At 55.9% G+C, this 20,259-nt stretch overlaps 1 protein-coding gene across 1 annotated transcript; it reads right to left on the reverse strand.

Annotated features, from left to right (window-relative positions):
• Positions 1-3,705: 3,705 nt before the first annotated feature.
• Positions 3,706-18,922, reverse strand: LOC128826431 (cytochrome P450 2G1-like). Its single transcript, XM_054009696.1, has 9 exons — positions 18,693-18,922; positions 17,719-17,881; positions 16,210-16,359; positions 15,962-16,122; positions 15,007-15,183; positions 13,804-13,945; positions 13,304-13,491; positions 12,360-12,501; positions 3,706-8,094 (listed from the first exon to the last, which is right to left on the reverse strand). The coding sequence occupies exons 1-9, from the start codon at positions 18,867-18,869 to the stop codon at positions 7,913-7,915; spliced, it is 1,482 nt and encodes a 493-aa protein (XP_053865671.1). The 5' UTR covers positions 18,870-18,922; the 3' UTR covers positions 3,706-7,912.
• Between the last annotated feature and the right edge of the window lie 1,337 nt (positions 18,923-20,259).

The raw sequence follows: 20,259 nt of genomic DNA on the forward strand, positions 1-20,259 counted from the left end.
GGGAGCAGGGCCCTTACAACAGCTCCTACGTGCAGGGGGAATTCTGAGGGGCCATTTCCTCCACTTCAAGCCCCCTTTTCCCTGGCCCTGAGGGGCTCCAGGGTGACAGAATCAGGCCCATTGGCTCAGACGGTGACCTGAATTACCGTATCGGAGCAATTCCAACCCAGGAAGAAAGTGGAAATTTCATAAGAGAATCTGGTTAGACTGGGAGCGCTTTGGGGCAGGGACTGTCTCTCACTGTGGGTCTGGGCAGCACCCGGCGCAATGGGGCCCTGATCTTGGCTGGGGTCTGGGTAGCATATCGGGGGAATGATCCAAGGGCCATTGTCCTTCTTATCTGTGCGCCTTCATCAATCATTAATCCTCATCGCATGTGGCAGGTGATCATAACGGCAGAATTCACCCAGTGTCGTGGGGTCAGCTCTGGGGGCACCTGTGAAACTCCATGTCGAAGGTCACAAGCCTTAGGCCCCGATTCAGGAAAGCGTTTAAGCATGTGCTTGAGCCCAGCGCTACTCAGGACAGCCCAGGAGCACACAGAATCAGAGACTCGTAGGACAGGCAGGGACCCTGAGACGTCGTCTAGTCCTGTCCCCTCCGCTCACGGCAGGGCTCAGTATTGATCATCCCTGACAGGTGTTTGTCTAAACTGCTCTTAAAAATCCCCAATGACGGAGATTCCACCACCTCCCTAGGCAATTTATTCCAGTGTCTAACCACCCCGACAGTCAGGAAGTTTTTCCTAATGTCCAATCTAAACTTCCCTGGGCTGCAATTTAAGCCCATTGCTTCTTGTCCTGTCCTCTGAGGAAGAACAATTTACCTCCCTCCTCCTTGCAACAACCCTTTGGGTTCAGATCCCATTGGGGGCCAGTTCAGCGCTCTGAACGAGGGGTCTTTCCTGGATTGGGCCTTTGGAGAAAGTTCCAGGTGATGCGTCTGAGGGCCCGGTCGGCGCCTGGCTCCCCGAAGAACCCCATAAGCCCGGGAGGTGAGCGAGACGGGTGAGCCATTGTTCCCATCTCACAGCAATGGATGGATGAATGATGGGTGTGAAGGGGGTAGATAGATGGCTCTGTATGGGGATGGATGGATGGATGGGCTTAATGGGCTTAAATTGCAGCAAGGGAGGTTTAGGTTGGACATTAGGAAAAAGTTCCTAACTGTCAGGGTGGTTAAACACTGGAATAAATTGCCTAGGGAGGTTGTGGAATCTCCATCTCTGGAGATATTAAAGAGTAGGTTAGATAAATGTCTATCAGGGATGGTCTAGACAGTATTTGGTCCTGCCATGGGGGCAGGGGACTGGACTCGATGACCTCTCGAGGTCCCTTCCAGTCCTAGAATCTATGAATGGATGGATGGCTGATGGGTGTGAATGTGGGTAGATAGATGGCTCTGTATGGGGATGGATGTATTAATGGATGAGTGGATGGATGGATGATGGGTGTGAATGGGAATGGATGGATGGATGGATGGATGGATGGATGGATGATGGGTGTGAATGGGGGTAGATAGATGGCTCTGTATGGGGATGGATGGATAATGGGTGTGAATGGGGAAGGATGGATGGATCATGGGTGTGAATGGGGGTAGATAGATGGCTCTGTATGGGGATGGATGGGTGAATGATGGGTTTGAATGGGGATGGATGATGGCTGTGAATGGGAATGGATGGATGGATGGATGGATGGATGGATGGATGATGGGTGTGAATGGGGATGGATGGATGGATGGATGATGGGTGTGAATGGGGGTAGATAGATGGCTCTGTATGAAGATGGATGGATGGATGGATGGATGGATGGATGATGGGTGGATGGATGGATGGCTGATGGGTGTGAATGGGGATGGATGGATGGCTGATGGGTGTGAATGGGGGTAGATAGATGGCTCTGTATGGGCATGGATGGATGGATGGATGGATGGATGATGGGTGTGAATGGGGATGGATGGATGGATGATGGGTGTGAATGGGGGTAGATAGATGGCTCTGTATGAAGATGGATGGATGATGGGTGTGAATGGGGATGGATGGATGGATCATGGGTGTGAATGGGGGTAGATAGATGGCTCTGTATGAAGATGGATGGATGATGGGTTTGAATGGGGATGGATGGATGGCTGATGGGTGTGAATGGGAATGGATGGATGGATGGATGGATAGATGGATGGATGGATGGATGGATGATGGGTGTGAATGGGGATGGATGGATGGATGGATGATGGGTGTGAATGGGGGTAGATAGATGGCTCTGTATGAAGATGGATGGATGATGGGTTTGAATGGGGATGGATGGATGGCTGATGGGTGTGAATGGGGGTAGATAGATGGCTCTGTATGGGGATGGATGGATGATGGGTTTGAATGGGGATGGATGGATGGCTGATGGGTGTGAATGGGGGTAGATAGATGGCTCTGTATGGGGATGGATGGGTGGATGATGGGTTTGAATGGGGATGGATGGATGATGGCTGTGAATGGGAATGGATGGATGGATGGATGGATGGATGGATGGATGGATGGATGGATGGATGGATGGATGGATGATGGGTGTGAATGGGGGTAGATAGATGGCTCTGTATGAAGATGGATGGATGATGGGTTTGAATGGGGATGGATGGATGGCTGATGGGTGTGAATGGGGGTAGATAGATGGCTCTGTATGGGGATGGATGGGTGATGGGTTTGAATGGGGACAGGTGGATGGATGATGGCTCTGTATGGGGCTGGAAGGATAGAATGGATGGATGGATTCTGAGTTGTGATCAGATACGTTTACCATTCAGCTTTCGGGCTCCTGAGTGCACTGCTGGTCTAGGTTTGGATTCGATGCCATCAAATCCCCCACATCGCTCTGGCCAGCCATCCCCTGCGTGGAGGCGATGCCCCCGCTCTCTCCCTCGCCCTGTACCCACCCTGGTGTGCACGTCTCTGCAGCTGAGTGCGGCGTTCCTGGTGTCCGTCGGCTCCAAGCAGGTGGCGCCGTCCAGCTGCGGCGAGGTCAGTGCGGCGCAATCCACGGCGGGGCTGAGTGCGCCGGCAGGGGGACTTCCCGCCAGCTGGCAAGGGCCACGCAGGGCTCAGTACAACTCCAGCCAGTGCAGATCCCGGGGCCAGCCCTCAGCAAGTGTAGATCAGCCTCGCTCCATTGGGACGGTGCCGATAGCCACCCGCCGAGGGTCTGCCTCATCGACTGCCGTGGAGCCAGGCACACCAGCTTGGGGGTCTGGCCCCACTCACGCCCATGGAGCTATGGCTGATTGACACCAGCTAGGGGGTCTGGCCCCAGTGACCCCAGCGGCACTATGGCTGATCCAGTTACCGAAGCCAGACCCACAGGGGTCTATTGACCCTGCTGTGGGCAAAGAGACCCGAGTGCGGGCGACGCTCTATGGGCTTTGCTCATAGTCATTCCTAATGATATTATTTCTAGTGATCGTTAATGGATAACACTCTCTCGTCATTGCCCACTGTTGTTAGCAAAGCTTTACATTAATTTATTCCTAATTATAACATGCTACTATTAATTGCTGATTCGTTACATTATTGGCATTCATGGTCAATAAATAACAGTTGCTACTAATTGCTAACTATTAATAACTGGGTCTCTTAAGTGCTAATTACTAATTAATAGTTGTTAATTGCTAATAATTAATTATTGATTTTTAACAAGCCGTAATTATTCATTTCCCATGTGCTTAATGAGTAGGGTATGTATTTATTAATTGTGAATACATGCTATTTGCTAATCATTTATTGATTTTCAACCATCAGTAATTACTCATGTCTCACATGCCTACAATGTGCTTTATTTGTAATTAGCATTAATTGTTAATGAATACTTGCTAATTGCAGCTCGCTATTTGCTAGCCATTGTAGTTCATTTTCGTCAGTCGTTACGCTTACTCACAGCTGACATCCCGGAGCGGGCCCCGCTGTGCCTTGCTCGCTAAGTACAACGTGGAGCTGAAGTTTAGTGCAACGGTGCCATAGCGCTTGCTTGGCCCCAGGCACTCACTCCTGATGATTATTACGTCTACGCCGAGTTACTCCCCATCTCCGCTCCACTGCCTCTCCACCAGGTTCTGCACCTCACCTCCAAGGAGTTTAAACCCCAGATAAATTTAGCCCCAAGTGTTTTCTGGATGAAAACCGCACCTTCAAAGAGAACAGGGCCTTCGTGCCATTTTCTGCAGGTAGGATGCAGACCCCATCCAAGATAGGGCCCCATCGTGCTGGGCGCCGCCCAGACCCCAACCAAGATCAGGCCACATCACGCCGGGCGCTGCCCAGACCCCAACCAAGATCAGGCCCCGTCACGCCGGGCGCTGCCCAGACCCCGACCGAGATCAGGGCCCCGTCGGGCCAGGCGCTGCCCAGACCCCAACCAAGATCAGGGCCTCGTCGGGCTGGGCGCTGCCCAGACCCCGGCCGAGATCAGGGCCCCATTGGGCCGGGCGCTGCCCTGACACCGGCTGAGATCAGGGCCCCGTCGGGCTGGGCGCTGCCCAGACCCCGGCCGAGATCAGGGCCCTTTTACCAGTGAAGGAGCCTTACACAGTGATATCCCGAACCCCTATTTTTTAACAATCACCAAACCAGAAGGCACCCGCCGCATGTACACTGCTGACCACTCCCAATAGGGCAGACGAACTTTTCCCGGTGGCCAGTGTGACGAAGTGGGACTGTTCTTAATGTTTCCTAGGGTTACCATATGTCCGGTTTTTCCCAGACATGTCCGGCTTTTCGGCAATCAAACCCCCGTCCGGGGGGAATTGCCAAAAAGCCAAACATGTCCGGGAAAATGCCGGCCGGGCACTTCCCCTCCCGCGGCTGCTCTGCTCCTCCCCTGACTCTTCGGCTCTGTTTAAGAGCCGAGCGCTACGGGCTTTGGGCAGCCCCCATGCCTCCGGACCCTGCGCCCCCAGCCGGGCACTTCCCCTCCCGGGCTCCGGCGGTGCAGGGTCCGGAGGCATGGGGGCTGCCCGAAGCCGGTAGCGCTCAGGCAGCTCGGCTCTTAAACAGAGCCGAAGAGTCAGGGGAGGAGCAGAGCCTCCGGCCGCGGCGGCTCTGCTCCTCCCCAACTCTTCGGCTCTGTTTAAGAGCCGAGCGCTATGGGCTTTGGGCAGCCCCCATGGACCCTGCGCCACCGGAGCCCGGGCGGGGAAGTGCCCGGCTGGGGGCGCAGGGTCCGGAGGCAAGGGGGCTGCCCGAAGCCCAAGCGCTACCGACTTCACGGTTTGCCGGGCAGCCTCCAGACCCTGCGCCCCCAGCCAGGCGCTTCCCCTCCCGGGCTCCAGCTGCACTGGGCAAGCGCCGGCCGGGGGCGTAGGGTCTGGGGGCTGCCCGGCAAACCGTGAAGCCGGGAGCACTCGTGGGAGGGAGGAGGGGGAGGAGTCAGGGCGGGGTTGGGGCGGGGCTGGGGTGGAAAATGGGCGGGGCCAGGGCCCCGTGGAGGGTCCTCTTTTTTTATTTGTTAAATATGGTAACCCTAATGTTTCCTCTGAATACTGTGTGGGTGCCTCAGTTTCCCCTATGCATTTCTTAAGTCTCTAGGTGGTGGGGAAAGGCCAGTGTGCATAAATCACTGACACTTTGTCTCCCTGGCAACAAATGGCCAGGGCCCCTTCCCCCCCTGCAAGGAAATAGCTAAAGGTGAACAAAGAGATCAGGTGACCTCCTGGCCCAGGAAAGAGACAAAGCCGGGAGAAGGAGGGGCTGGAGGGGGTTTCAGAGTTGGAGCTACCTGGGGACTAGGAGTGAGGGCAGACGTGGGTGTCTGGTTCTCTGAACCCCAGAATGGACCCGGCCGAGGGATCCCGTTCGCTGTACCTACAAGCTCTGTTTTACACCCTGTTCCTGTCATCTAATAAACCTCTGTTTTACTGGCTGGCTGAGAGTCACGTCTGACTGCGAAGTGGGGCTGCAGGACCCTCTGGCTTCCCCAGGACCCCGCCTGGGCGGACTCACTGTGGGAAGCGCACGGAGGGGCATATGCTGAATGCTCCCAGGAGAGACCCAGGAGGTGAAGCCATGTGAGCTTCTTGCCCTGGAGACAGTCTGCTCCGAGGGAGAGGAGGCTCCCCAAAGTCCTGACTGGCTTTGTGGGGAGCAGTTCCAGAGCATCGCCCGGGGACTCTGGGACAGCCAGTCACGATTAGATCGTCTGGGGACTCCAGCTTCTGCACGGTGTCATTGGCAGGGGGATGAGGTCTGGTAGCTCTGAGCGTGGGCTGGGTCCTGGAGCTGGCTCCAAAGAATTTCCTTTTGGGCCCCAGTTTAAATTGTTAAACACGAGTCCTGCTTCGCTAGACCTTCGCCAAGCATTTTACTAAAATGTTCCAAACTAATTCTGTGTCCAATCCTAACAGATGGCAAAACAACCTTCACCCAATCCCAGCCCACCCCCTTAGTGGATCTAAACCTCCCGAGACGAGACAGGACCAAGCTCCCAAAATGAGTTACACAACAGATAGAAACAATCACAGAACCAGCCAGAAACCATGCAGAGAAACTGAAGGACCATAAAGGCAAAACAAGACAGATTTCACAACCACAACGGTTCCTTGCCAGACAGATGCTCTCACCCAAAGTTTTCTGTAAACATCTTAAGCTCGATGTCTTTATCTGGTAGTGGTGGACACTGCAAGGACAGGGGCCTTCTCCTCGGCCCCAGATTACACTGGGTTGATGCAATTTAGATGGGATGTGAGGACGTGACTTTCTGCTGCTGGCCTCACGTGGGAAAAGACTTCAGGCCCTACATTATGGCCGTGTTACAGAGGGGGAAACTGAGGAAGCAGGCAGTGACGTGCCCAAGGTGACGCAGCAGGTCACGGGCTGAGCTGAGGATAGAACCCAGGAGTCCTGGTTCCTAGCCCCAAGCTGTAAATACTAGACCCAGAACCCGGGAATCCCAACTCCCATTCTAACTACTAGACAATTCTCCCTTTCATAGATAGAACCCAGGAGTCCTGGCTCCCAGCACCCCCACTCTAACCCTCTAGACCCCACTCCCCTCCCCGAGCCGGGTATAGAACCCTGGAGTCCTGACACCCAGGCCAGGCTGGGTCGACTGAAGCACAGCGTACACAAGACTACAACTGAAATCTGTTTTACACGGCGTGGCTGGGGGAGGCCAGAAAACCCCTTCAGAGGTGAATCTGAGACGTAACAATCCCAACAGGCCGAGGCTAGCTGTGGGGATCCCCTGCCAGCATTTAGGGTTACCAGGCACCTGGTTTTTGACTGGAACGCCTGGTCGAAAAGGGATCCTGGCAGCTCCGGTCAGCACCGCTGATCGGGCCATTAAAAGTCTGGTCAGCAGCGCAGTGGGGCTAAGGCAGGCTTCCTACCTGCCCTGGCTCCGCGCTGCTGCCGGAAGTGGCCGGCATGTCCAGCTCCTACGTGTAGGGGTGGCCAAGGGACTCTGCACCTGCCCCCGCCCCGAGCGCCAGCTCCGCAGCTCCCATTGGCCAGGAACCGCAGCCAATCGGAACTGCAGGGGCAGCGCTTCCGGATGGGAGAAGCGCGCAGAGCCGCCTGGCCGCCCCATGCCTAGGAGCCGGACATGCCGGCCACTTCTGGGAGCCACCTGAAGTAAGCGCCGCCCGCACCCCGAACCTGCTCCTGCACCCCAACCCCCTGCCCCAGCCCAGAGCCCCCTCCCACACTCCAAACCCCTCACTTCTGTCCCCACCCCAGAGCCTGCCCCCCCTGCCAGAGCCCGCACCCCTTCTGCAACCCAATCCCCCCAGCCCAGTGAAAAGGAGCGAGTGAGCGGGTGGAGGAGAGCGAGCAACGGCGTGAGGGGGGATGGAGTCAACAGGGGGCGGGGCCTGAGAGAAGGGGCGGGGCAGGAGTGTTTGGTGTTTTGCAATCGGCGAGTTGGCAACCCTTCCACGGTCAGCGCTGGCGGAGGCAGAGCTGGTAGCGCTGCGGCACCTTCCCGAAATTGCTGACGTCGGGGGCTAGGCTGAGCTGCTGCGGGGCGACGGGCGAGTGGAGGGCGAAGCGCTGCAGGACCGTGGTGAAGAAGAGGAAGAGCTCCATGCGGGCCAGGCCCTCGCCCAGGCACGCCCGCTTCCCTGGGCAATAACACGTCGTTAGCACTGACCGGCCGGGCCCGGCAATCACGGGACAATCTATGCGGCTGGGGCTGCAGCCGAGTCAGTCCTGGCTTTTACCAGGGGGTTTCCCCATAATCCCTCCCGCCTGGGCGGGAGCCAAGTGCCACCGGGGCTGGTATCTGCCCACTTTGCAGTGCGAATGCAGGCTAGGGCCACCCAGCGCCCGTCTTCCTCCAGCACCTGCCCCGCCACGTGCGCCGGAGACAGGCCAGTTCTCCCACCGTTCATGGGACACAATCCGCACGGCTCCGCTCCCCGCAGCGTTAACCCAGGGGAGCTGCCCCCCAGGGGTTCTAGCAACACACACGGGTCGGCCGGGCACCAGCACAGACACAGGTGCCCATCAGCCAGGCACACTGAATGACAGACTCTGTGCGGGGGGAGCCACAGATCAGCCCAGGGCCAGGTGCTGCCAGCCGGTGAGTCCTTATTACAAAGACAATCACAGAACTCGTTAAGGCTAACGGGCTGTGCTGAGTGCGAGAAGCAATCACTCCTCTCTTCTGGAGGAAGGGCAACTATAAACCATGGAGCTCCAAAGTGCATCGCAGGGTCAGCGCTAACCCCTCACCCCTTGTCTACAGTGACTGGCACGGCGATTGCAGAATAGCTCCACGGGATAGCTCACTCAGGTCCGTTTCCCTGGGTAGACAAGCTCTGCAAGGGCAGGTGGGAATGGACCTCTGGGAGGAAGCAGAGAGAGAGAGACAGCTTTTTGGGCACAGAGCCCGCCAGAGGGCAGACGGGGGAATTTCTGAGCCAGGAACCTGCCTCCTGTTGTTTGTTTCTCCAGCGTGCACGGAAACAGGACTTTGTGGGTGTTCTCTGTCCATTGACAACAGACCTGGCTTCGATTTCTCCTCCCCGTGGAAACCAGCCGGGGGTTGGCTAAACAGCCTAGTAACATGAAGGCTGTGGGGAGCGGTGGGTGGAGAATCTGATCGCTCTGTATAAATCCATCAGGGGGTTACACCCAGGGACGGGGAAGGCCAGAAACAAATGGGGATGAACAGGACAGGAATCAACAACAGAGGCCAGAAATGAGAAGAACAAGCAGGGAGAACTGGAAGTCCTGGCACAGTCAGGGAACTATGATGTCACTGGAATAACAGAGACTTGGTGGGATAACTCACATGACTGGAGTACTGTCATGGATGGATAGAAACTGTTCAGGAAGGACAGACAGGACAGAAAAGGTGGGGGCGTTGCGTTGTATGTAAGAGAGGAGTATGACTGCTCAGAGCTCCGGTATGAAACTGCAGAAAAACCTGAGAGTCTCTGGATAAAGTTGAGAAGTGTGAGTAACAAGGGTGATGTCGTGGTCGGAGTTTGCTATAGACCACCAGACCAGGGGGATGAGGTGGACGAGGCTTTCTTCTGGCAACTAACAGAAGTTGCTAGATCGCAGGCCCTGGTTCTCATGGGAGACTTTAATCACCCTGATATCTGCTGGGAGAGCAATACAGCGGTGCACAGACAATCCAGGAAGTTTTTGGAAAGTGTAGGGGACAATGTCCTGGTGCAAGTGCTGGAGAAACCAACTAGGGGCAGAGCTTTTCTTGACCTGCTGCTCACAGACAGGGAAGAATTAGTAGGGGAAGCAAAAGTGGATGGGAACCTGGGAGGCAGTGACCATGAGATGGTAGAGTTCAGGATCCTGACACAAGGAAGAAAGGAGAGCAGCAGAATATGGACCCTGGACTTCAGAAAAGCAGACTTTGACTCCCTCGGGGAACAGATGGGCAGGATCCCCTGGGAGAATAACATGACGGGGAAAGGGGTCCAGGAGAGCTGGCTGTATTTTAAAGAATCCTTACTGAGGTTGCAGGAACAAACCATCCCGATGTGTAGAAAGAATAGTAAATATGGCAGGTGACCAGCTTGGCCAAACAGTGAAATCCTTGCTGATCTTAAATGCAAAAAAGAAGCTTACAAGAAGTGGAAGATTGGACAAATGACCAGGGAGGAGTATAAAAATATTGCTCAGGCATGCAGGAGTGAAATCAGGAAGGCCAAATCACACTTGGAGTTGCAGCTAGCAAGAGATGTTAAGAGTAACAAGAAGGGTTTCTTCAGGTATGTTAGCAACAAGAAGAAAGTCAAGGAAAGTGTGGGCCCCTTACTGAATGGGGGAGGCAACCTAGTGACCGAGGATGTGGAAAAAGCTAATGTACTCAATGATTTTTTTGCCTCTGTCTTCACGCACAAGGTCAGCTCCCAGACTGCTGCACTGGGCAGCACAATATGGGGAGAAGGTGACCAGCCCTCTGTGGAGAAAGAAGTGGTTCGGGACTATTTAGAAAAACTGGACGTGCACAAGTCCATGGGGCCGGATGCGCTGCATCCGAGGGTGCTAAAGGAGTTGGCAGGTGAGATTGCGGAGCCATTAGCCATTATTTTTGAAAACTCATGGCGATCGGGGGAGGTCCCGGATGACTGGAAAAAGGCTAATGTAGTGCCCATCTTGAAAAAAGGGAAGAAGGAGGATCCGGGGAACTACAGGCCAGTCAGCCTCACCTCAGTCCCTGGAAAAATCATGGAGCAGGTCCTCAAGGAATCAATTCTGAAGCACTTAGAGGAGAGGAAAGTGATCAGGAACAGTCAGCATGGATTCACCAAGGGGAAGTCATGCCTGACTAACCTAATTGCCTTCTATGAGGAGATAACTGGCTCTGTGGATGAGGGGAAAGCAGTGGATGTGTTATTCCTTGACTTCAGCAAAGCTTTTGATACAGTCTCCCACAGTATTCTTGCCGCCAAGTTAAAGAAGTATGGGCTGGATGAATGGACTGTAAGGTGGATAGAAAGCTGGCTAGATCGTCAGGCTCAACGGGTAGTGATCAATGGCTCCATGTCTAGTTGGCAGCCGGTTTCAAGCGGAGTGCCCCAAGGGTCGGTCCTGGGGCCGGTTTTGTTTAATATCTTTATTAATGATCTGGAGGATGGTGTGGACTGCACTCTCAGAAAGTTTGCAGATGACACTAAATTGGGGGGCGTGGTAGATACGCTGGAGGGTAGGGATCGGATACAGAGGGACCTAGACAAATTAGAGGATTGGGCCAAAAAAAACCTGATGAGGTTCAACAAGGACAAGTGCAGAGTCCTGCACTTAGGACGGAAGAATCCCATGCACTGCTACAGACTAGGGACCGAATGGCTAGGTAGCAGTTCTGCAGAAAAGGACCTAGGGGTTACAGTGGACGAGAAGCTGGATATGAGTCAACAGTGTGCCCTTGTTGCCAAGAAGGCTAACGGCATTTTGGGCTGCATAAGTAGGGGCATTGCCAGCAGATCGAGGGACGTGATCATTCCCCTCTATTCGACACTGGTGAGGCCACATCTGGAGTATTGCGTCCAGTTTTGGGCCCCACAGTACAAGAAGGATGTGGAAAAATTGGAAAGAGTCCAGCGGAGGGCAACAAAAATGATGAGGGGGCTGGAGCACATGACTTATGAGGAGAGGCTGAGAGAACTGGGATTGTTTAGTCTGCGGAAGAGAAGAATGAGGGGGGATTTGATAGCAGCCTTCAACTACCTGAAGGGGGTTCCAAAGAGGATGGAGCTTGGCTGTTCTCAGTGGTGGCAGATGACAGAACAAGGAGCAATGGTCTCACGTTGCAGTGGGGGAGGTCTAGGTTGGATATTAGGAAACACTATTTCACTAGGAGGGTGGTGAAACACTGGAATGCGTTACCTAGGGAGGTGGTGGAGTCTCCTTCCTTAGAGGTTTTTAAGGCCCGGCTTGACAAAGCCCTGGCTGGGATGATTTAGTTGGGGATTGGTCCTGCTTTGAGCAGGGGGTTGGACTAGATACCTCCTGAGGTCCCTTCCAACCCGGATAGTCTATGATTCTATGATAAGAAAGTTTCTAGCCCCAGAGGCGGGAGCCTTGTGGTTCCCCTCTAGCCCTACATTCCCACGGGGCTCTGGGGAGCTACATTAGGTGAGAAGCAGCCAGTAGAAAGAGCAAAAACTGAACACGGCCGCGCTGGAATTTTCACAAGCCCCTAAATAACCTGAGAGCAACAGCCCCATCCTTAGCCCCCCCGCCCCACTTCCGATCATTTCCCCACCGCCGTGGCCTCCGGGCTTCCCAAGCAGGAAGGGGCGGGAAAGCCCTAGCCCCGTTTTACAGCCAGGCAAACGGAGGAGCCGGGCCGGCTTTAGCAGAGCAGGGACAGAGCCCGGCGCTCCTCGATGACCAGGCGCCTAGAACTACCCACCTGCGGAGAAGGGCAGGAAGGCGTTCTGTTTCTTGAAGCAGCCGTTCTCACTTAGAAACCTCTCGGGGGCGAAAGCTTCGGGGGTTTTATGTTCTTCTAGGTCAAAATGCACCGTGCTCAGCAGGGGGTAGACGTACGTCCCCTGGGAAAGCAGCGGAAAACCAGAATGAGCTGCTGGGACTCTGCCGGAGGGAGTGCTTTCTGATCAGAGCTCCCCCGGGGCAATCCGGAATCACCCAGGGAATGCAATGGGGGGCCAGGCCGGATCCCGATCTCAGCTCCCCCGGGGTCAATCCGCAATCACCCAGGGAATGCAATGGGGGGCCAGGCCGGATCCCGATCTCAGCTCCCCCGGGGCAATCCGGAATCACCCAGGGAATGCAATGGGGGGCCAGGCCGGATCCCGATCTCAGCTCCCCCGGGGTCAATCCGGAATCACCCAGGGAATGCAATGGGGGGCCAGGCCGGATCCCGATCTCAGCTCCCCCGGGGTCAATCCGGAATCACCCAGGGAATGCAATGGGGGGCCAGGCCGGATCCCGATCTCAGCTCCCCCGGGGTCAATCCGGAATCACCCAGGGAATGCAATGGGGGGCCAGGCCGGATCCCGATCTCAGCTCCCCCGGGGTCAATCCGCAATCACCCAGGGAATGCAATGGGGGGCCAGGCCGGATCCCGATCTCAGCTCCCCCGGGGCAATCCGGAATCACCCAGGGAATGCAATGGGGGGCCAGGCCGGATCCCGATCTCAGCTCCCCCGGGGTCAATCCGGAATCACCCAGGGAATGCAATGGGGGGCCAGGCCGGATCCCGATCTCAGCTCCCCCGGGGTCAATCCAGAGTCACCCCCAATTGCAGCAGGGCCCGGGCTAAATTCGGATCGCAGCTCCCCCCGGGCAATCGCTGCTTTAGGCGTGCCCAGCCCCTCTTCCGGGCGGCCTCACCTCGGGGATGAGGTACCCCCGGAAGCGGGTGTCTCTGGTCACGGTGTGCGGGAGACTCATTGGCAGGATGTCGCTGAAGCGCTGGATCTCGTGCAGCGTGGCGTCCATGTATGGCATCCTGCCCCTGTCCTCCACGGTGGGCGCTCGCTCCCTCCCAATCACCGCGTCAATTTCCTGATGGATTTTCTCTTGCGGGGGCGGGAGAGAGGGGAATTAGCAGCTGCACAGCGGGGGCAAAGGTCCACGCTGGGCGGGGCCGTTACTGGAATATAACGCAGGCACCTAGCCATGGTCTCGGGGTGGCCCGGCCCTTGGCAGGGAGCTGCCCGCTGGGCATTTGTGGCCTTAAGGGGTCAATTCCTCACCTCAGCCTCATTCTGCTGAAGTCAGTGGAGCTGCAGCTGGGCTCTCTGGGGGGTTTGCCCCAAGGGGAACGGGGAAATCTCGACTATGCCGGGGAAATGTTTCCTGCCGTTCTTAGGGCCGCTTCTCCGCCTTACCTTGGACCTGCGGGTATTTCAGCAGGATCAGGAAGCCGTAGCGCAGGGTGGTGCTGACAGTCTCGGTCCCGGCGAAGAATAAATTGAAGGTGGCCATGACTAGGTTCTCCATGGAAAACTCAGTAGATGGATTCTGCTTCTCCTGGAGAAAGGTAGAAACATCACCATCCCACCTAGCTCCTATCCAGCACTTCCCCTCCAGGGCTGGACCAAGGCGGTTGGTACCATTATTCAGACGGGCAAATGGACGCACAGATGGGGAGGTGCCGTTCCCAAAGTTACCCAAGAAGTGGCAGACTGTGTCCCAGTCCTGGGCTCTAACCACTAGGCCATGTGGCCTCCTTAAAGGGTCCTGCTAGCAAAGGTCCCTCCTTTTGGATACAACATTCTCAGTGGCTGCAGTTATTGGTCCATCCTGCTGATTTAACACCCTGGCAGAGCATGTGTCCTGTTTCTGTAGGATGACAACCTACTACTGCTGCCAGCAAACAGGATTACTCCTCAAAAAGAACAGGAGTACTTGTGGCACCTGAAGCTCACGGAGTTGAGAGCTGAGTTGAAGGTTTGAAGTCAAAACCCTGCTGCCAAAAAAATGGGAAAGGGTTTGTTTTTTTCTTCATTAAAAGAAAAAGTTTCAAGGAAAGCAGGCGTTTCCCACAGAAAGATCCGTGGTGTTGGAAACTGAATTTATTGCTAGAATAGAAAATTCCAATGACCCTAGTAAACTCTTCGAGTAGCTACTCAAGCAAAGCAACATTTTTCGGATGAAATGTTCACCCCAAAATGCAGATGGGGGGTCAACCGAAACACGCAGCGAATTCACGTTGAATTTGCCCAATTGTTTCAGCCAATAAAAAATTCTGAAAAAAACATTTTCAAAACAAAGCGTTTTGATCTTTTCCGTCAACAACGGCTTTTCATTTGTTCTAACGGTTAAAAGTCTGAAGGGAATCAGTCCGCGCGACCCATCATTCAAGTCTCAAATTGTTTTCCGTTTGCCAACAAATTCTCATTTGCGGTCAGCCAGAAATGAATTTTGTTCTTGTTTTTGGGAGGACAGGGGGGCTGGCCTAGTCGGTAATCGGCCAGTCAAGCCAGCAGGTTTAACTCTGCTCCCCACATGGCTGGCGAAGGAGGGGCACAGTTTACAGTCACTTTAAAGAGCCGCGCTGAGCTCTGAGGTGAGGCCCCGTCGTTAATTACCTGCTCCATTTTAGCCAAGAAGCAGTCGATGAAGTTCTGGGGGGCGTTGAGGTCCAGGGTCGCCTGCTGCAGTTTGATTCTCTCTGAAATAAAGCTGATTATCTCCTGGGAGCATTTGCTTCCCTCGTGGTGAGGCCCAGGAATCTTCTCCAGGATGCCAGGGAAGGCATTGTACAGCTGTAAGGAAGGAAATCCGGCTGTTTAATCAGATCAGATTTCACTAGGGGGTCACGTCCCTCACTAGTGACTGCTCCGCATTGAGGGTAACAACCTACTATTTCTGCTGCTTCCTAGTGCCATCCCTTTCCCTGCAGTGGTGGGGCCTGTGCTCTGGGACTTAAGTTTGGGGGTTCTGGTCCTGCTGCTGCCCCATAGGGGAGGCTGTGTTTCGTTGGCTCTTTTAGGCATTGGATTATTAGAGAACCACCAGCCCCAGCTAGATCCATTTACGTTGTCTAAGGTGTGACTGATTTTGCCCTGATTTTGTTTAATAATAATTGGATCATCTTCAATTCGTGCTGCACCCTCCACCTCACCTGCCTTCACAAATTTGATCTGAAATACACGGTATCAGTGGTCGGTAAAAATCCAGCCATCTCTGGGGTGGAGCCTGCAGCTTCGCTCTTCCAGCATTGAAATGCAACCGCTTCTGGGCGGGGGCAGCAGCTGTTTATAACAGGGCCCCCCACACAGTGCTGTGATGCAGCTACCTCCGAGGTTAGGGAAAATGGGGATTACTTGCCCAGCACTAAAATGCAGCCACCTCTGGGGTGGAACACGGCAGCAACAGTTTAGGACAGGAAGGGAGGATGGGGAATTTTTGTACGGGGCGGAAGGGGATTGTAACTAGCCAGAGCTCTGGGTTGACGCTCATTTCTGATCACTGGACGGTTCAGTTCTGGAAACCCGGGGGAAAATTGCCATGGACGGGGATCAGGGTCCCTGCCGGCCATACCTGGGCCAAGGATAAACCTGCGAAACGGAACCGCGTGAATATGAGCTTGTTCAGGGTGATGAATTTCTCGTCCTCGTAGTCAAAGCGGTTCCCGAAGACAATGGAGCAGATGATGTTGGAGACGGCCTGGCTCAGGTTAAAGATGGGGTCAAAGGGTGCCCCTAGTGGAAAGGAAGGACAGAGCAATGGGACCGGGCCAATGCTCTCCGCATATTTCAGGGGAACAGAGAGAGACAAACGGCCCAGACCTTGGGTTTTCCAGAGCTCCTCCACCAGACACTGCGCCTCCTCCTGGATCCGCTCCTCGATGGATCGCTTCCCCATGCCGAAGTTCCTCAGCGTGGTGAGGGAGAACCGGCGCAGCTGCCGCCACCGCTCCCCGTTGGCAAAAACCACCCCTGGCAAGCGGACAATGGAGAAGCTTAGCGCTTTTCGGGAGGTGGATGGGAAATCGGGCTGTTCACACACACACACACACAGAACATCACATGTACAGAGAGAAAATTGGGCGATTCACACACACACAAAATTCCGCTTTTGTCAAAAATGTCGAGGTTTTGGCAGAAAGCCGAAATCCCAACCGCTTCGATTCTTCATGCCACCTGGTGCCTCATGGGAGATGTAGTGCAGGGAGGGAGCCTGGCCCATGAGCGCATGAGACGCCCACACTACATCTCCCAGGATGCACCTCGGTCTTGGTGCGGGGGAGGTGGCACCTCATGGCAGTTGCGTCGCCATGGTGCATCCTGGGAGATGTAGTCCATCTCTGTTTTCTGCAGAAAACAGACACTTTTCATAAAACATTTTAATAAAAAAAAAACCCGTTTGCCATGAAATCACAATTTCAACAGGGAATTTTTGACCAGCCCCACGCTTTTCATTGGGTTACAGTCACGAACCGCTAACGAGATCTTCTTCCCCCAACACACAGGCAGCTCATTGCCAGGTGATGTTGTAAAGGCCAAAAGTACAAGGGGGTTCAACAAAGAACTGGATCAGTTCCTGCAGGACGGGCCCACAGAGGGCTATTAGCCACAGTGGTCAGGACACAGCCCAGGCTCCTGGTGCCCCTCGCCTCCGACTGCCGGAAGCTGGGGCTGAATGACGGGGGATAGCTCACGCGCTGGTCATTCCCTCTGGGGCAGCTGGCACCAGCCACTGTCGGAAGACAGGACACGGGGCTGGATGGACTATGGGTTTGCTCCAGCGTGGCCGTTCTTAGGATCCCGCAGCTGGAAGTTGAAGCTAGACAAACAGACTAGAAATAAGGTGTAAATTTTTAACAGTGATGGTAATTAACCAGGGGCAGGGGGGACGGGACTTCTCCATCCCTGGAGGTGATTCAATCAAGCCTGGCTGTTTTTTCTAACCGCTCGGCTCTACTCAAACAGGGATTCAGTCTGGCAGGTCTCCGGGCCGGAGCGAGGCAGGAGATCACAGCAGATGATCCCGCCGTCCCGTCTGGCCTGGGACTCTAGGACCGCACACCCCAGCAGACGGGCCGGCGCGGATCCGATACACAGTGTCTATGGCGAGGGCAGGCCCTCTGGGTCTGTTCTGTGCTTATACAGCGCCCAGGACCCCGCCTAGGGCCGCATGAGCGGGGAGATAAAGCGACTTGCCCGCGTCAAGCGGCCGAGAGGGGAACAGATCCCAGGTCACCAGGATCCTGCCCGCTACACCTCCCTGCTGCCCTCACCCTGCACATGAGACGCTGGCGGAGACGCCGGGCGGGGACCCAGGTGGAGAGCGCTCACCGTGCCCATTGAAATCCTTAGAGAACGCCGGGATCTGCCCGCGCCCGCTGAAGTCCTCGGCCTGGTCCACCAGGGCCTCCTTCACTGCCTGGTAGCCACACAGCACCACCACCCGCCGGGAGCCGAGGTGCACCGTGAACACCGGGCCGTACTTCTCCCGCAGCTGCGCAGACGGGGATGGAGGCAAGCGGCTGAGTTTCTGAGCATCCGTAAGCGTGGGGGGTTTGCCCGTGTTCGCTTCATCGCCTGTCCCGCTGGACCGGCGCGTGGAACTACGGCTAAACCTCCATATGCTAGAGATACATGGGCCCACCCACCCATCTCTCCTGCTGGCCATCCCTCCTCCATCCATTCCCCCACGCACACCTCCATCCATCCCTCCCTCTCTCCCTCCATCCCACCACGCACCCATCCATCCATCCCTCCCTCCCTCCCTCCATCCCACCACGCACCCCTCCATCCATCCAAACACCCCTCCGTCCATCCATCCCCCCACGCACCCATCCATCCCTCCCTCCATCCATCCCACCACACACCCATCCCTCCACACACTCCTCCATCCATCCATCCCCCCCTCCATCCATCCCACCACACACCCATCCCTCCACACACCCCTCCATCCATCCATTCCCCCACGCACACCTCCATCCATCCCTCCCTCTCTCCCTCCATCCCACCACACACCCATCCCTCCACACACCCCTCCGTCCATCCCCATCCTCCCACGCACTCATCCATCCCTCCCTCCCCCCATCCCACCACACACCCATCCCTCCACACACCTCTCCATCCATCCATCCGTCCCTCCATCCATCCCCCCATGCACACCTACATCCATCCATCTCTCCTTCCCTCCAGCCCATTCCCATAGGTATCCCCCAATGGAGCTGCGGCCAGTCGACAGCAGCTGGGGCTCGGAGCCCGGTGCCTTGGGGGAGCAGGGCTGCTCTGCCCCAGCGGGGATCAGAACTCACCTTCTCCAGGGAGTGGATAACATTGGTCCTGTCCAGCTGCAGAAAGTTCCCCAGCAGGGGCAGGGGGGCAGGGCCTGGCGGCAGCTGCCCTCGCTGGTCCCGGCTCTTCCACGCCGAGGCCAGGAGAATGCAGCAGAGGCAGAGGAGGAGGAGAAGGGAGGCCGACACCAGCTCCATTGGAGACGATCCGGTGGGCAGCGGGCGTCCCCGGGCCGGGCAGCAGGGCGGCCGGGTTATAAGGCCGGTGTGCTCCAGCCCGGGGCGGTTGTGCAAGCCTTTCTGATGCGCCCGGGTAGCTCATTAATCGGCGTTAGATATTAATTGCTGGCGTCGCTACGACCCGGACCCCACCGCCAGGCCTTCTCCAGGGGAAAGTTGAGTGTCTCCCCCCCCTCAGCCTCTTGCGGTAGGTCTAACACTGCAAAACCACCCCCAAAACACGCCAGGCAGCCAGTCTCAGCGCTCGGGCCGCGTAGCCACTGCCGCTGGAGCTGGGGCGTGGGGTCTGAGCCCCACTCCCTGAGCCGCGCTACACCAAGGCTTTCTTTCGCAGTGTCGACGTGCCCCGGGGGGTCCCCACCCAGCCCAGGACACGCCTGCGGGGTTCTGGCTCCTAACCCCAGGGCCCAGGTCTCGGTTAGTCCTGCTCTAGGAATGGGGAGGAAGCTGGTGCTTTAAATCCCCTTTGTGCTGTTTACCACTTGGGCCATGGAGGAAGCCATGCTCTGCCCGCGGTTGGCCCTGGAAGACAGGGAATAGCCACAGCGCAGTGTGTTCCAGGTACACCCCGGATCTCTCCTGCACACACACTGGGAGCAGGGTCCTTGTGCCAGCTCCACACTGGTCGAGGAGGCGGCTGCAGTGGGGAGCAGCTTCTCAGGGCACCTGGCATGGGGTGAGCATGGCTGAGAACTGGGGCCGCTCTCCCTCTCTGCCAGAGACCTGATACACACTCGGGATGCTGCCGTGCCCCAAGCTCCGGCCTGTTCCCATGTCTCCCGCAGTTCCACAGACCCTCCTCTCACACGCCGCTCCCCTGGGTTGGCCTCAGTTACCCCCTTCATCCAGCTCCCAGATCTTTGCCCTACTCGCTCTGGATTCCAAGTGGTGCTACGATCCAGCTGGCAGGGGTGGCCGGGCTAGAACGCACGGGGTTAATATGTCACTGCACCGGGTAACAGATCAATCCAAAGTCCGGTTTATTCAGTGTCTAATCACTGACCCAGGGACCAACCTCCTGGCACCTGGTGGATATCCTTGATGGGGAGGTAGATTAAAAGGCTGACTACCGTAGCTGCCAGGGGAAGGCGGGCTTGGGTAAGTCAGTGGCAAAACTGTCTTAACGCTTTAGCTTCGGGTGGTTTTTCCTCTGTGATGTTAGCAAAAGCCGGAGCCGAGAACCAGTTAGCCCATGCGAGGCCCGGTGGTGAGGGACTCAGCCAAAACCTTAAACAAAGTCACTTTCCCAGGCTAGTGGGCGAGGAGCCGTGTTATTCCCTATTGCGCGTGTTCCTGGCTTCCGAAAACCCGGCCGGGGGTTGTATTGACCAATTCTTCCATTCGCGTT

This window comes from Malaclemys terrapin, chromosome 20 (genome assembly GCF_027887155.1).
Source record: "Malaclemys terrapin pileata isolate rMalTer1 chromosome 20, rMalTer1.hap1, whole genome shotgun sequence".
Lineage (NCBI taxonomy): Eukaryota > Metazoa > Chordata > Testudines > Emydidae > Malaclemys > Malaclemys terrapin.